The sequence below is a fragment of the Cryptomeria japonica genome, chromosome 7, assembly GCF_030272615.1.
Source record: "Cryptomeria japonica chromosome 7, Sugi_1.0, whole genome shotgun sequence".
Taxonomy (NCBI): domain Eukaryota; kingdom Viridiplantae; phylum Streptophyta; class Pinopsida; order Cupressales; family Cupressaceae; genus Cryptomeria; species Cryptomeria japonica.
In genome coordinates, this window is record NC_081411.1 from 239,202,601 (window position 1) to 239,220,560 (window position 17,960).

Consider the following 17,960-nt stretch of genomic DNA (forward strand, 5'->3'; position numbering starts at 1 on the left):
AAGTCTCCATTTGTAGAGCTACTCTAATTGAGTTTTCCTTGTAGCTAGTCCCAAACAACACTTTGATACCACTGGGTATTGCAAAAGTAGACGGTCATAGGATTCCTTGGCTTCTTTACACATAATGCATTTGGTAGGCCCACAAACACCCACCCTATGGAGCCAATCACTAGTCAATATTTTTTTATGTAACTTCATCCATAAGAATGCCCCCACCTTGAGAAGAAGGTGACTACCCCAACAAATATTATTCTACCATTCAAGTTTCTCTCTAACATTACACATGATCTAGTAACCATCCAAACCAAATACCTTCTAAACTTGGCCCCACACCAAATTATTTCATCTTCCTGCTCATTTAAATCCACCTCACACTCCCTCAACAGAGCCACAAACTTGATATGCACCTCCTCATCAATCCCCAAGTCATCTAACTTCCTCCACCATCACATCACCAAATATTTGGTCTCCATCCTCTTAACATAGTCTTCCACCTTATACCTCACTTTCTATATCAGGAATATATGTCTTAATTGTTTGATAGAGTTATCTTCACCTAGAGGAGGATAGCCCTCCCATGAATTCTCCCAAAAGTCCATCGAGCCACCATTTTTGATACTTCTATCAGTGATGAGATGATGACACTTGCACAAAAATTCCACACTACAAATCCTTGAGGGGGGTTGGCAATAGTTACAATCCTATTTGGATCCCTCGTATACAAATACTTATACTGCATTAGCCTACACCATGACTTGTTGTCCTAAAAAATATTCTTGAAATTGTATTTGTTTCATAATTTAAACTAAGCTTTGACATATTTTAATTTAGAGAGAAAATGGAACATTTGGTGCCTACCTAAGGAGCTTCACCCTAGCTATTTTCATAAAATATTTAATGAAAATCCTTATCCTTCACCCACATATTTTCAAATGTGAATGAACATCTAAAAGGGAATTTACTCGAATAATGGTGACTTGTATAGGGTAAAGGTATGAAACCGAGAAAGAGATAATACAAATTTCAAAGGAGAATGTAAATATACTCATGTCATCTTGACATAAGAATCTATCCATCTTCTCCATTATATTACTTAAATCTAGTCAATAATTTATTCGTATACGAGTTCATTTTTTCAATTGGATGACGATTAGGTGGGTTCATTCTAATTTTTTTTGACATTGGCATGAGACTAATACTTTTTAAAAACTCCTCATTTTATCATGACTATGATGATGCGAAATATTGGATTTTCCTTTTGAGGCTTCATCAACTTGGACCATCACTATTTACACCCTTTGATTTGTCGAGAGAGGAGCTCCATGTCTAAAGAGGAGAATTTATTATTTTGAATCAAGAATGTGTTAGTATTAGAAATAGTCATTTGATGCTTGGCCAATGATTTCTTATTAGGAGTGTTGAGAACCCTAACAATATATGAAGTGATCTCCATTGCTGTCTAGGAAGGGAATGTTCCTTGTCAAATTTTAACATTCATGTGTTATTTAATTTGACCTTTTGCTTCACAATCTTGAATTTTATTTTCTTGGTTAAAATTTCTTTTTTTCTTTCTCCATTCACCATAGTTGGGAGATGTTAGGATATATACTATTTGAGTGATTCCCAATTTGACAATTTTGTAAGAGAAAGTGTTCCTTCATCCAATCCTTTGGTGGCTTTGTCTAAGGCGAGGTTACCCTCCCAATTATCTTCTTCTACTAGCTCCATTCATTGTTATTGTTGGTGTAATTAATTATTTATCTTGGATATTATTAGACCTTACTTAAGTTTACTTAGGTATATGCATATCATAGTAGTTTGGGTATGAGACATTTGGGTGTTTGTGCCACATTGGGATAGTGTGTTGTAGGAGAATTTCCACCTTTTGTGGTCTTATCTTGTTGTTACATTCCACATTCGGTGGGTGATCCACCTCATGTGGAATATTATATTGTTTCTCCTACCTACCACACCTATTTCCTACCTACCCTTGTTTCTCACTAAGCCAAATTTCATGTTTGTGTGCTCACATATCCATATAGCCTTGCCTATATAAGAAGGCTCATATTCATTGTATATATTGATTGATGATCTAGCTGATCAGTATTTTCATCTTGATAGAATAGAGTTTATTCCTATCAATATTTTGTCTCTCTATTTTGTAATTTTCATTGAGCTCTTGATCTTGGAAAAATCTCACATGGTATCAGACCTTAGAGGGTTTCATTGATTTGTCTTTGAGAAGCATTTTGGAGGCTTCAATTTTTGGATCTGGGGAGCTGCTCTTTTTAGGTGCGTCCTACATCAATTTGGACATCATGGTTGAATCTAGGAGTCTGTTTCCATGAATTTTAATTATAAATTCGGCCTATTTTGGAGAAAGTCAATTTTGGACAAAAATTTTAGCCTATTAAGCTATATGGTACGATTTTACTAAAAAAATGTTTTTTTTTCTATGAAATATTTCAATATTTATTAAAATATATTTTTCATAGTTTTAATATTTGATTTTTTGTAAAAGTTTTATAAATCAAAAAAAATTATTTATGGGGGTCCGCAGACCCCCCTCTTGTGCATGTACCACTGATTTTAATTTTTGTAGGGCAATTTTTGGTGGCTCATGCCACAGTACCCCCGTACCCTCTGCCTTTCCATAGAGTTCGTATGGTTGCCAACAACCGCAACTTTACCGACACTACTCCTCGGAAGTCCGTGCTCCGTCACTATCGTGTGTTTTCTGCCGATGCCCCAACATTCCGATCTCCAGCTACTTTCATTTCCACCAACCAGTGCCACCTCCCAAACCTCCTGTTGGGATGCTTTGTCCTCGTTGGGGTGTCGTGCTTCCGCCACCTCCTGAACCTCCTGCTGGGATGCTTCATCTTCGTCGGGGTGTCGTGTTCCCGCCACCTCCCGACTTGATTTCTATGCTAACCGATGCAACCTCTACACCGAATGTGCTGCTTCATCTCAAGAGGAACCTGCGATCCTATCTTGATGGGCCCAGGCCGCCATGCGACAACTTTTCACTGGTTCATTGAACCCCATCAGCCCAAAGTATAGCTACCCAACCACCATGTCGCATTTTTTTTATTGGCCTGTCAAGCCATCATCAGCCACACGAGACAACTGCATCAGCGCCATGTAGCGGACAATTATTTGTCAGAACTACCTAGTTGATAGTATACATGGCCTCCATATCATATCCGTATTGACATGACATCGGACACATCAACATCATCGGCCAGTCATAGGCTGCCACATCATCAGGTCCATACAGTATGGTCACCCCGTCAATAGGGTGGTGAAGTTTTCCTAATGGCTATACAACTGTCAATTTTAAGCCCACAAAATGTCGACGTTAGCACACGCCAGCATTTTTTTTGAAAATTTGAAGGCCCCATTCTTGAGCCTTGTATTTCATCTCTTCATATTGATAGCACATCACCTCTTGGACTTGATGATTCAACTAGTGCGACAATTTTGCCTTCTTGTGATTTAGTACAGTAAGATATTTTATGTCTTCCAGCTTCAGTTCATTGGGATGACTACTTGACAGACATTGAAGGTTTGTTTATGGAGTCATACATTGCAGATTTGGGAGACATCATTGCTTACATTCATCTTCTCTTTGATGAAGATGATCCTTCTTCGATTGTTGTGAGGGAACACTCTAACCCTCTTGTGCATTCTCTACATGATCATTCTTTAGAGGTTGACATGATTGTGGATACTTTTGTACAACAGTCAGAGGAGGTCTCTTTATTGTTTGAGGAGACATGTGAGTCTTTGGATATTGTTCTACATTCTCCTCCACTAGATCTTGGAGTGCCTTTTTCAGTAGTGTGGAGTAGTTCACCATCTTTGGAGGGGGTATCATTCAACATCAACATGAGGACACTTGAGTAGTTTTCAAAGATTCTATTCATCATGAGTTTTTTTCCTACCTCTTCCCTTCATGATTGGGGAGACTTCATGGATACACCTTTGGTTTTGTTTCTTCCTAAGGGGAGGAACATTGTTTGACGTTCGTGGAGCAATTTCTTCATTCAGCATCGAGCTTGTATCATTGGTGTAGATTCTACATTGAGGTGGGGCTACCTAATTTCTCTTCTTCTCTCATATGGGGTGGAATTTTTCCTCAAATGGGGTTTTGTTTCTCACATGATTCTTTGAGAGTTTCTTTGTATATAGTTTTCATCTCTTTTTTGGGGGGAGGGTTTTTTCCCATTGGATTTTTCTTACTTTCCTTTCTTTATGAGAGATTGCATTGGTTTGTGTGCATTTACATTTGTACATGGGTACCTAACATGGCCTTGTATCTAGGACCTATCTTGCATTGCTTAGTTGCATTGTATACTTAAGTGCATTCCCCTCAGTTGCACTTAAGGGGGGGTGTTGGTGTAATTAATTATTCATCTTGGATATTATTACACCTTACTTAAGTTTAACTAGGTACATGAATTTCATAGTAGTTTGGGTATGAGATTCTTGGGTATTTGTGCCACATTGGGATAGTGTTTTGTAGGAGAATTTCCACCTTTTGTGGTCTTATCTTGTTGTTACATTCCACATTCGGTGGGTGATCCACCTTATGTGGAATATTATATTGTTTCTCCCACCTACCACACCTATTTCCTACCTAACCTTGTTTTTCATTGAGCTCTTGATCTTGGCAAAATCTCATAGTTATAAACCAAGATGTGCGGTATCCTCTAAAAGATAATCAAATAAAATTTAAGTATTTTTATTGTGTAACACCTTATTCTTGGAAGAGCGCTCAATAAGGTCATGAGAAGCCTCATGGGAGGAATCTTAGGTGGAATTATTGATTGAATTTATAGGATTTGGAAGTGAATGGAAAAAGATGAATGTCTAGTACTAGAGTCTCATTGGCTTTTTAGGTGGAGGAAATCAAATGAGGATCACCATATATAGGGGAATAAGTAACTAGGGATTTCAACCAGCCAATGAGATTTGTTGCTTCAAAATATTTTTCCAAAGGTAAATAAGGTTGAATGATATTTCCTTTAGTCTTTATGTTGAAAATATACTCAACAATTAAGAGGGTTGTAGAGCTATTTGAAATGTATTTAATACAATTCATTGAAGATTACCTCTATTCAAATAATCAAAAAAGAGAATTGGAAGATAATAAATCTCCACCTTCTGTTTCCATTTAATAAATTTAGAAATTAGTTCAATCTCTTTCGAGTGAGGTTAATTAAAGTCCAATTCAACACAAATACAAAGATATAGATGCCAAATGCCTCATCAATAAAATTCTCATTTAGGCTAATAAAGAAGCCTAAAGTATCTTAAATTTCTCAAAGGAATCCCTCATATCAATACTTAGACCCGAAAGATTATAAAGTTGGGTCCAAATCAACATTTTCCCTAAAACTTGAGTAAGAAGGTTAAAATTAGGTTCATAATCCTTGATGAAGAATCCCAACCCATCCATCACCAACAATCAATGAAATATCATATATTTTTTTTAATTCAGCAAAAGCATACTCCACCAAGAAGAATCCATTGGATAGATATTTAAATTTAACCTTAGTGTCCCACTTATGCATTAACCAATTTATAATTCTTGAATGGGAAAGCCATTTCCTAGTCCATTTGACAAAGAAGGCACATTCGTTTAGATGACACGCAATATGCTAATATTTTATGAGGTAATAATAATCACTTCACTTTTAACAATACAATGTTGCTCGGGTTCAATTGGATTCTGATGATTAGGTGTGGCTTTAGGGGTCCACTATTATTCTTCAAGTATGTAGAGGTCGATGGGAAAAAGTAATGTGAAGGAAAATGTTGGAAATCTTACTAAGATTTATGTGTATAACCAAGAGGGATACAATTTGCACTAGTGGTCATGACTAAGCTCCATTTTCCTTGATTACCAAAACACAATTTGATACAATTCAGTGATTGGTAGATAATCTTGATCACCCTAGGGCTCTATTATTTCTCAATATTATTATTTTCATCAATGATTTTTTTCAAATCACTAGAAATTTATAAAAAATCCTAGAAAATTTTGATGAAAATTAGCAAATATAACTATTATAATTATTGTTAATTATAAAATATATCAAGTCTAATGTTTAATTTAATATATGATAAAATTAAAAAATAAAATTCAAATATATGTGTTAAGAAAACCGAGAGTAGATTAAACAACAAACATAATTTAATAAAGACAATGAATTACATGGTTCATCAAAGGTGGCTATGTCCGTAGAAAAGTGAATTATTTTTTTTCCTTGAATGATCGTAGCAATTACATCAAGTTTCATCAACTTCAAATATTATCTTCATCAATTTTTTGTAAAACTTCTCATTTACAACAAAGAGTCAAAAGATATGGGAATGTTAAAGGTTGGGGAAATCGAAAGGGTGTGCTTGTTGGATTTCACAACTAAACAATATATTCTCAAGTGAAACTACCAAAAGAACAACTCACAATGAGAATTTAGAAATATTTTCCAGAAATATAAGTGATCGTATATGCACTCCTATATATGTAGTTACATTGCTAACAAATAGATGTATGGTATTGACATGTGGACTATTACGTCAATCGTACTTTTTATTTTTGGGGTTTTGACATACTTTAGTATAATTCAAAATAGTTTTTCTACATTAATTATTTTAACTAAATATGCATGACTTGTCTAATACACTGGTATAGAATAAAAGGTTTGTAAATAGTTATGTTAATGTTGTCCAACAAATTAGAAATGGGATTTTTTTAATATAAAGTAATGGAAGGTAATTATAAATAAATAAATACCACTATTCGTGACATGGGCGATTACTATACATGAATCTCAAGAATCAACACTGAACAATCCAAGGCTAAAATTTTACAACTTTGTCTAGAGTTAATCAATAAAGGGTCTTCGAAGAGAACCGCCATTTAATTCCTTTGATCAATACATACAATATACATTTTACATAAGATCAACCACTCATAATTTGTGATATAAATCCATTAAGTATTAGTTTCAATGTGTAGGAATGAAATAAATAAACAAGCAAAAATCTCTTTCCAAGCTCATTTCATACAACCAAAAGAAATCATGATGTACAAATTCCTCAAAATTAAAATTGTTACAAATCTTTCATTAGATTAAATATAAACAAATATATAATACAATTTTTTCTCAAACTTTTGATAAAAATATTGTATGTACAAAACATGTAGACAATACAAAAAAAATAAATAAAAAAATATCTCTCTTAACATGTTAAACATAATATTCTCTGAGGTAATCATTGCACCTCCTTATGCAACGTGCGAGCAATTTCTAGACCTAACTAGGATGGATGTATTAAAGTGAGTGCCTGGCATCCATTCTAGCTTTGTTCTTCTAGAATGCAGAGGGTTTGCGCGAGTTAGACGATATCCCAATGCCTGAAAATCCTTTACATCGTCCGTTGACGTTGGCAACACACACGCCGATCATATCTTTTAAAAGTTTGCTTTGCTGATTTTTACGTTGAGATGCAAATTCTTCTATCGCCATCCACTAAAAAAACAAAAACAAGTTATTTAATTTGAACCCCAGTTTAAACGAATATTGAAACTATCCAGCTTAACAATATTGAATCACCGCCGCATGTTTAAACGCGTACCTTGGCTGCAGAAATTTCGGTATCTTGCACCACAATATTAGATGAAACGGATCTCAACATACACACGAAGAGCATATCCGATTTTCCAAAAGGGGCATTGTGACCATCCCTGCAGTTCATGAAGGTATAACTATTAGAGGGCTAAAAATTACTAGTTGAAACTTATCCTTCTTTGTACCAACTATGAAACGAGTTATAACTTTGTGTAATGAAAGTTTTGCTTACCTGAAGCCAACCACTTCTACGAATTCTGCATCAATCTGTAAAAGCACAAGAATATAGTTTGAATTATCAAAAATTATATTGCAAAGAAGTTAAAAGTCCCGATTCAAAGGAAAAAGATGAGGTAAGTGACATTAGGTAGGTGACGTTTACCCTTGTTTCTTCGTGAACTTCTCTTATGGCCCCTTCCTTAATGCCTTCCCCCTACCAGAAACAAATTGCCCATAATATATTAGAGGGCTTCATGTAATTTCATGTAAAAATTGAAGTGTCATAAATTTAGTTTGATAACTGAATTTGACCCTGATACCTGGTTAATCCTTCCTGTTGGCATCTTCCACAACCCTGAATCTTTGTAAGGTCCACACTTTTCCTGAAATACTAGAACCTACATTGCCATTGTCATAATAATTTATGTATTTATCACTTCAAGCAACTGACCCACAACCGCTATTAAAATAACATTAACGGGTAGTCATTATATTAATTATACATTTTCCCAGTGATTAAGAAAATCAAATCCTTTTAACACAAACAAACACTTAAAATACTCGACATCTTTTCACAGTTACATTGCTATGGAGCGGAGGAGAATATTAAGCAGAACTGCGCTACATTCGGATATACCTAATATTACAATTACCTGTCCCTCCTCGTTGAATACAAAAGCTGCAATTCCCACTTGATGTGAAGCATTATCAGGGATGGTAGGAGGAGTTTGAGGGATCCAATACACTAACATCACATATGAAGGCTCAGCATGGTGATACCAAAATCCCACCTGCAATTCACCAAACACTGTTGAAGCATAAACGAATGGCTTGGAGTGAGAAAAACATCAATGGTGTTAGCGAATTTTTAAAAAACCGACCTCAATCGCAACGGGGACTAGCTTCGCCTGGCCCTTGGGCACTTTAATCCACACCCCCTTCTTTCCCTGTATACCCATTGATCCAACAAGTGTTATGAATTGAAGGAATAAACTTACTAATGTCTTGAGAGATTTGTATTTAGAGTTAACAAAGCAGTAAACACTGACCTGGCGTGCCCAATGAGAAAGTCATGCCCTGAGCGAAGCTGCAAAACGAGTTACATCGTTTTGCATATGCCCAATGTCAACAACCACACCATCATATCTGTCTTCCTGGGCTTTGAGCACTTCACATATTTCGTACAAAACAGTGTCAACATCATTAGTGGTAGCCGAAACCTCGTTTGTTGGGAATGCCATTGTGCAGTGTAAACACCACCCGTCAAAAAAGTGTTCAATAACTAGCGATGCAAATTGAATTTGGCTTCTGAGTACCCCTACGAGCAGGATTGAATTTGGCTTGTTCCTATTTCCAAATCGTGTGCAAAACAGATTGAATTAAATTAGCGCCAGTGCAATAATAGTATGTGGTAGAGTTTATATATGTGGTAGAGAAAGTTTCTGGGATTTCAGACGAATGCTTCGGCGCGGGTAACAACTAACTACCGCTACCCTTCCTTACAGCGTAAGCGTAGCAATAATGAAATTGGATACCTGAAAAACTTATCATTTAATGACGTTGTTCGTAAATTCGCAGAAAGGCTATTGAAACTTCTTGTTAGTGAACAAGTAAGCGCGCTAGGTACTACGTTTCAAGAATACAGAAGAGCGCGTGACTAAATATTCCAAGGCTGAAACAGTGATAACGAAGCAGTAAGCGTTTAACCCTGCCACGCAGGTTCGTGGGTCCTTCCCAGATCGTTCCGATTGCGACTCTCCGTATTTTATTGACATTCCATATATACTACGACTATTTGTTCACGTTGACCCTTCTGAAAACAAATAAATACTCTATAACAAGTATTGCATGGAAACAATCGGATGTGAAACTTTGTTGGACACTCTTTATCCTAAGCTTCACCTAAAGTATAGTCACTTGGAGAGGAGACACTTACTAAAGCAGTAATTTCAAACAAAGAATTCGCATATTATGCTAGACCACCCATAGATGGTGAGAGAGCATCATTTGATGCTTCAAGATAAAATATTTTGTTGAATAACATAAGAAATAAGTGCAATATATTATTATTTGTATGATTGCAACTTTTTTCTTATATATTAGCAAGTGTTCAATTAGCTAACACCACTTGTGGAACAAAGAGTATGTTTCATTCACCATGGGAAAGAAGGCTTAAAGTGAGGATTTCATGTTTTATGTCTAGTGAATCCAATTATAAATTGTATTGATTTAATATTATAATACGTTGTATTTATGAGGCCAAAAGGAAATGGGCACCCTAACTGGAAGGAATCTCGAGATTCTTTGGGCATGACAAAAATAAATCATGTCACTTGAAAATTGTAGTATGGTATGTAAGATCATCTTTTCTTTGTGAGATGTTTAAGAGTTTCTATGAGATTGTAAGATGTATAAGAAAAATTATGATTGTAATTCCAATGGCGAAGAAACCAAAACAAAAGGACATGATCGATGTCGTTTAAAGGAAACACAAAGTCCTACCAAAACTCTTGAGCATGCTACAACACATCCGTTGATTATAAATATTACAAATAGTCTAAACTCTACAACATTCACATCCTCGTGATCACTTCATCATCTTCATCAACTAATACCTAATGCCTAAAATCATTACAAAAGCCTCAATATATAGAAGTCTTTTGAGATTAGAGATTATATAGATGATTCTACAATCAAGACCGACTTGATCATATATTTAATATTTTTTTATTTTAACTTTATTTTGTTCCTTCTAGAATATTTTTCTATTAACAAGATTTTGTGTATATATTTTGTCTTTCTCATTAAATGGCTACATTTCATTAATGAGAAAAATTAAATCTTTCAACAAAAAATATAAATAAGGACAACTAGGATTGAAATTTCCAGTGAAAAAAATGAAAGATAGATGATGTGATGTAATGGGAAAATCTGGGGATAAAGGAAGCAAGAATGAATGGTGTGGTGGAAAAAAATTGGGGACAAGGAAACCTCAAATCTCTTTTAGTTTATTTTTGTTAAAAAAGGTCAACGTGAAAGTTAATAAAATACGAAGGTCGCGAGCGGAACGAACTGGGAGAGTCCCAAGAAGCTGCGCGGCAGGGTTAAACGCTTACTGCTTCATTAATCAGTGTATCAGAATCTGAATTTGCTTTGCCTTCAGCCTTTGAATTTTTTATTGTGAGATGGTCACGCGCTTCTCTGTATTATTATTACTAAGACGTAGCAGCATAGTTGTTCATTACCAAGAAGTTTCGATAGCATACTTGTCCCTAGCGCAGCATACTACTTCATGAACAAGAAATTTCGATAGCCCCTCTGCGAATTTACGAAGAAAGCTAATAAATCATTTGCGTGTCCGTAGAATTTTTTAAGATAAGTTTTTCCCTATTTGTCGTTGCTTTGCTTACAAGTTTTCAGTTTTCCTTTTTGGTTTTTGTAACGCTTACGTTGTAAGGAAGGGTAGCGGTAGTTGGTTGTTAACAGCTTAGAAGAATTCGTCTGAAATCCCAGAAACCTCCTCTCATTGTTGCCAATAATATATTTATATACACTTCCCCCCTCTAAAACATATTACTATTGCACTACTAATTTAATTTAGTCTGTTAGGAAGTAGCCAAATTCAATCTTGCTCACAGAGCTACTCAGAAGGTTAGTATTTCTTCCTGCACCACTATGGTTCCTTTTCATTTCATTGTGCTAGGTATTGAACTATTTTTTGGCAGGTCGCTGCTTACACTGCACAATGGCATTCCCAACGAACGAGGTTTCGGCTACCACTAATGATGTTGAAACAGTTTTGAACGAAATATGTGAAGTGCTCAAAGCCCATGAAGACAGATATGATGGTGTGGTTGTTGACATTGGGCATATGCAAAACGATGTAACTCGTTTTGCAGCTTCGCTCAGGGCATGACTTTCTCATTGGGCACGCCAGGTCAGTGTTTACTGCTTTGTTAACTCTAAATACAAATCTCTCAAGACATTAGTAAGTTTCACAAAAATCCTTGGGTCTCACAAAATCCATCATTGCTTTACACCTTACATTACATTCACATTTGTCTAAACTTGAGTCAAAAGGTCACTTGCTTGTCCTCATCATACTTTGTCAACACACTACATACAACAACACTTTGCTAAGTGGTCCCTCATCAAGGTTTCTTACCTTTGGGTCTCATTTGGTTTTACTTAGAGTCAAGGTCAACTTACCTCATCAGGAGAAACTATCCTCTCTTTGAAAGTCACACCTACTCTACTACATACATACTTGGTCTTACACTTTGGACATTACAAGTACACTTCAGACTCATTTACATTCGATCCAACTCTTAGTCTTCCGTACTCTTTCCATTTTTTCATCTAGTCTCACACATCTTGGTCAATACCTAGTTCATGGTTGAAACCCGTCTTCAAAAATCTAGGAGAGAAACTAAAGAGGCTCAAGAGTCTGCAAACATGAGTTCTTATGAGTATGACAATGAGATCTTTTTCAATTCTGATCATACTACATTACCTGACATGGATGCCTATAGAAACAATCCAAATGTTGAGAACATGGACACTATAAACAACAATGCTACACAAAATGACAATGTGGACAACTTTTCAATACATTCAGCAGATGTGGAAGGATCCATTATGAATCCCCATTTCAATCGATTGGTTGAGGAAATAATGAGGAGAGATAGACAATACTTCTTACACATGATGGCACAAAGTGGAGCCAAGATACCTCATGATTTTGACATGTCTCAAATAATGGAACATAGACCTTTGCAACAACCTCACTCCAATATGGATCAAAGGAGACCTAATAGTGGAGGAAATAGAGGACCACATATGGTACCTGAATCACCATCAGCTTTGCTTCAAAAACCAGAGGTCCCACATACACATGGTCAAACATATGATACTTACCTTTGTAGACCATTATGGAAGTCTTATGTAGACAAATATGCTCAATCACATACTAATGCTAAGGATCAACCACCAAAGCAATCGGATATTCCAAGGCATGCGCAAAATTTGGACACAAGGAAACCTCATATCAAATTTGGGGGCAACACAATGGAACATGACATGCCTGTAGAATATGGTATACATGCGCAAAATAGATATGGGGTTCCTCAACATGAATCTATACCAAGTGGTCCACATACACAGCATTACTACAGACCTCCTCCATATGAACATGTGTATTATCAATATCATCCATATATGCAACATGCACCTCCTCCAATGGGTACCTCAAACATAGGATATGGTCTAAGAAGTCGATCTCCACCTAAGAGCAATTTGGAGCAACAAATCAGGGACTTACAAAAGAAAATGGAGGACATAAATACACCGAAGCCAACATACACAATGAGAGACATATGTCCTTATCCATTTGACAAGAGCATTCCAATGCCTCATTTCCCTACACACTTTGTGACGCCTAAATTTGACAAGTATAGAGGAAAAGGGGATCCTAAGGCGCACATAAGACAGTTTTTCACAGCTTGCATTGAGGTAGCAGCAGAAGAGACATATTTGATGAGATTATTCCCACAAAGCTTAGGTGATCAAGCTATGGAATGGTTCTCCCAACTTCCACCTGGAATTAAGTCATGGGGTGACTTAGCAGAGGCATTTATTCAACATTTCTCCTACAACATAGAGACAGACATATCAGTCACTAGTTTGTGCAATACTAAGCAAAAAGAAGGAGAATCTTTTGCATCATTTTTACAAAGATGGAGAAATCTAGCCAGCAGATGCTCTTGTGAAATTCCACAAAAACAAATGGTAGAAATGTTCATTCAGAATGTTAACAAAGACATTGGCTATGATCTAAGGAAAGCTTGTTTGTCCACCTTCAAGGACGTCATTGAAAAAGGCTTAGCAATAGAGAAGGTCCTAATTGAACAAGGAGTCATCAAAATATTCAAGGAAAACAAAGATGACTTTAAAGGAAAAGACAAGCCAAGATTTTGGAATAAAAACAAGAACACAGTCAATGATGGTGTTGTTGATGCCAACATAGTGCGACCCAAATTCATTTTTTCTGGATCAAGTTCTACAAACAATCAAGTGAATACTCAAACAACTTCTAGATCACAAAGGAAGTATACCCTATTGGGAGAACCACTTGAGTCAGTTTTCAAGAAGTTAGTGGCAAACAAGGTGATCACAATTCCAGATTTCCCGCCATATGAACCAAAGGTCAAACCAAATTGGTGGAATGATGATGAGTATTGTGAATTTCATAAGAGCAAGGGTCATAAGACAGGAAATTGCCATTGACTGAAGAACATCATACAAGATCTCATTGATAGAGGTGATATTGAGATTGAGGGACATTCATCCAATCAAGAACATGAGATGTTTAAGGAACCATTCCCAAAACATGACAAGGGAAAAGCTAAAGCCACAGATGACCAAACCAACTATACCAGAGCATCCTATAACTATGATTCAACTATCAATCACATATTGATGGACAATTACGTCTCTACTATTATCATCAAGGATAAAGCATCTGAAAATTCTACTCAGAGACCCAAGATTGTCCTAAAAGGCGTTGGATCTTCTTCCGAACCTACCTCTGAATGTCATGTTACAACCCGTCGAGGTAAAATCACTTTGCAAGGTGCTCCAGCCAAGAACACCACTTCCTCATCAACCAAACCTGAGTATGACCTTGTAGAACAATAAGGGAAGACACCTGCGCTCATTTCAATCCTTGAACTATTATGCATATCTCCCGCACATAAAGCCATTCTTGATAAAATCTTGAGAGATACTGCTGTTCCTACTGATCTGAACGTGGACCAGTTTCAAGCCATGGTGGGATACCTTTCCGTTCCACACTCCCTTACATTCACAGAAGCCGATGACGCATCCGTAAGTCAGCCACATAATGCACCATTACACATTGAAGCCTTCATACACAAACATCGAATAAAAAGATTCCTAATAGATGGAGGAGCAGGTCTAAACATTTGTACATTGAGCACAATTAAACAATTGGGATATTCTGATAAAGCTATGAATTCTACAAACAAAATCACCATCAAGGCATATGATGATGAAGAGCATTCATCCAAGGGCACAGTCACCTTACCTCTCAGAGTTGGGCCAGTTACAAAGGATGTGGTTTGTCAAATCCTTGATCTAGATCTCACATACAACATACTCTTGGGATGTCCATGGATTCATGAGATGAGCGTAGTCCCATCTACATATCATCGATGTATCAAGTTTCCACACAATGGACTTGAAGTGACCGTCAAAGCGGATCCAAATCCATTCATATATTGCAACAATCTGCAACCTCAATCAAAAATAACAATCCCAGTCAATCAAGAAGCTATTCCTTCATCAGTATATGTGGATCCTGAATCCTTAAAAGCTTCTACATCCAAACAAGCAGAGCTAAAAGAAAAGTTCAAGATTAAAGACCTAGGATGTGGTGAGTATATATTTCATGTTGACCAACTCCCATTATCTCCTAAGGTATTCTGTCAACAAGAACAACCTACAAACAATTTTCAATGCCAAGGAATTGGGTGTGAACCACCTAGTATTGTGGCTACTAAGTCTGAATGCAAATCTCCTCTAGCGGTGCAAGCATCTCTTGATATCAACAGTCCTAAGAGTGGTTCCAACAAAGAATCTATTGAGCATATTGTCAGCCCTCTTGATAACTCACATAGCCTTACTATATCATCCACTCATTCCATTTCCACTCCACTTCCAGACTTGGATCAACAAGAATTACAGAAGCCCTTACTAACTGGGGATCAAAAATCAAGCTTTGAACAGAAAAAACTAAAAGTCAAAACTAAAGAAAAGTCCTTTAGTCCAAACCAAAATCAAAAGCTATTGGACTCTGAAAAAAACAAGGTCAAGGATAAAAATCCTATGAAGCAAAAAGAGCAAGAGTTGATCTCCCCTAATATCAAAATAACTGGGGGCAAAAGTTCTAAAATTTCAAATCAAAAAGTATACTTGTTGATCCTAAGTCTTCATCATGTCATGATACTTTCACTTCTTTTCACAATCATAAGCCTTCATAACTCATCCACTTGTTCCACAAATCCATCCCCTTTTGGTGATACATCACGGACCTTTAATGGAGCTTCCTCGAAGGACTTTGCTATCAGTGATGCCCAAACTTCTTCAGGTGACACGCATACAGGCATGTGTAGTCCACACACTAGTAATTCTATCTCAATTCCTTCATCGAGGAAGACATTCACTCGAGCTACACATCATTCAGTCAAGGAACAATGCAGTTACAATCACAAAGTCAAGCCTCACACATTTGAAGTGGGTGCCTTGGTTCTCAGAGAAAATCCTAAAAATCAACAAGACAGAGAGAAGAAGGACAAGTTCGAACCAAACTGGCTTGGTCCTTGCATTATTACAGCAACATATGGATCTAGGGCATATCAGCTCTCAACTACAGAAGGTGAACCTTTGGAGGATCCTATCAATAGCATGCACCTTCGCAAGTTGTACACATAGCTCTTCAGAATATCCTAATTCAAAAATACAAAAAAAAATTTATAAAATAAAAAAATCGTTACTTGGTGAAAACCTGGCAAACAGGCGCCTTGTGACACAAAAAACATTGAAAAATCAAAAAAAATAAAGAGAAATAATTTCGTCCAACGGTGAAAACCACTTCGGTGGCGCCCTGGGAAAGTACCATGGTGAAAACTGGGTTACCAGCGCCATGCGTAGAGACATTGCTCCTCCCTCCTTCAGGATTCACTTTCATCCTTTCACTTTGCACACACTCACAACCTATTCATCCATAATAAACTTACCCAGTCCCATCATGGCTTGTTATTGATCTACCTAAGATTGGTTAGCCATTCATAATAAACCTCCCTTTTCACATCCCTTTCTATCCATAACAAATCAGACCCTATCTGTGGCTAAGGAAAATCCTATGTCTAGTGATGGGTGTGGAACTGAGAACATCACATGTTTTGAGGAGTACAGTTTCTTCCAGCTTCCTTCATTCTATTCGCGCACAATCCACAATAAAGCAACATTTGCATCACAGATCCGCAATAAAGTTTCGTCTTCTCCACAATAAAGTATCAGTTTCATGGATTCAGTCAGTTTCAGATGAGACACAGCAGCAACAATGGGCTTCAACAAATCAAATATTTCAACAAACTCAGACAACATTATGGTTCAGTGCTATCTATCCTTTCTATGAAAGTGAACATTGTGACCACAATAAAATAAGACTTATACAAGTGACAAGAGACACTAAACTTGAGGACTACAGTGGATGTTGGTGTCGAGTCTTGGTTTTCTTTTGATTTCATCTTTTTTTTTTGGTGACATGTCTTTTAGCTTTTCTGGGATGTCTTTGACTAGAGATTCTATCTCTAGGATGTCTTTGACTAGAAAGGCGAGGATGGGGTATCGTCACCCATTTTCTTTTGCTGTCTGTGGATTGTCTCTTAGTAATGCTATGACTTGTCCAAGGATATGAGGACACTGTGAGTCTAGTGTGAACTGGGGCATTCCTTGTTTGTGACTATCTTATCTCCATGCAAACAGGTACAATGACTTTCTGGGTCGAACATATGCCTTGATTGTCATAACCTATTTTGCCATAATAAAGCTCAATGATGATAATGCACAAGAAGCTCTTTCACTTTCATATCTTCTGTCTTTCATCCCCCCTTTCTTGATTGACTTCCATAATCCTTCTCGAGTCCGCGTAGCCTGCTATCACATGACTGAGTATAATGACACACCAAAAACATTTGCATTTCATGTAGCTGCACCTGCATTACCATGTATAAGCATTTCATACATACATATAGATATCACAACTGCATCACATCCTGCACACAATACCTGTTAGCAAAATTTACATTTGCATTATCATATTCATCTGCATTACTTACATTCACATTTGCATCATGCATACACATATAAAACATAAACGAACAAAAAAAAAAAAATATTGCATTGCATCATATACATATTTGCATCCATATCATAAGCATCACATAAGAAAATCTCATCACATAGGTACACATGCATATAGCTGCCACAAAAATGAATCATCTCATATATATATAT

General features: G+C 36.6%; 1 protein-coding gene across 1 annotated transcript; it reads right to left on the reverse strand.

Moving 5' to 3' along the window:
* Positions 1–7,385: 7,385 nt before the first annotated feature.
* Positions 7,386–9,103, reverse strand: LOC131856627 (nudix hydrolase 2-like). Its single transcript, XM_059208474.1, has 8 exons — positions 8,939–9,103; positions 8,744–8,809; positions 8,516–8,653; positions 8,183–8,260; positions 8,026–8,076; positions 7,876–7,910; positions 7,651–7,759; positions 7,386–7,544 (listed from the first exon to the last, which is right to left on the reverse strand). Exons 1-8 carry the CDS (start codon positions 9,101–9,103, stop codon positions 7,386–7,388), a joined length of 801 nt encoding a protein of 266 aa, XP_059064457.1.
* Between the last annotated feature and the right edge of the window lie 8,857 nt (positions 9,104–17,960).

Excerpts from the sequence above, each read along its gene's own strand:
- LOC131856627 (XM_059208474.1), bottom strand. The coding sequence starts at position 9,103 with ATGGCATTCCCAACAAACGAGGTTTCGGCTACCACTAATGATGTTGAC. Across the intron at positions 8,654-8,743 it reads TAGTCCCCGTTGCGATTGAG|GTGGGATTTTGGTATCACCA; the intron begins GTCGGTTTTTTA and ends GGTGAATTGCAG. Across the intron at positions 8,077-8,182 it reads CAACAGGAAGGATTAACCAG|GGGGAAGGCATTAAGGAAGG; the intron begins GTATCAGGGTCA and ends TGTTTCTGGTAG.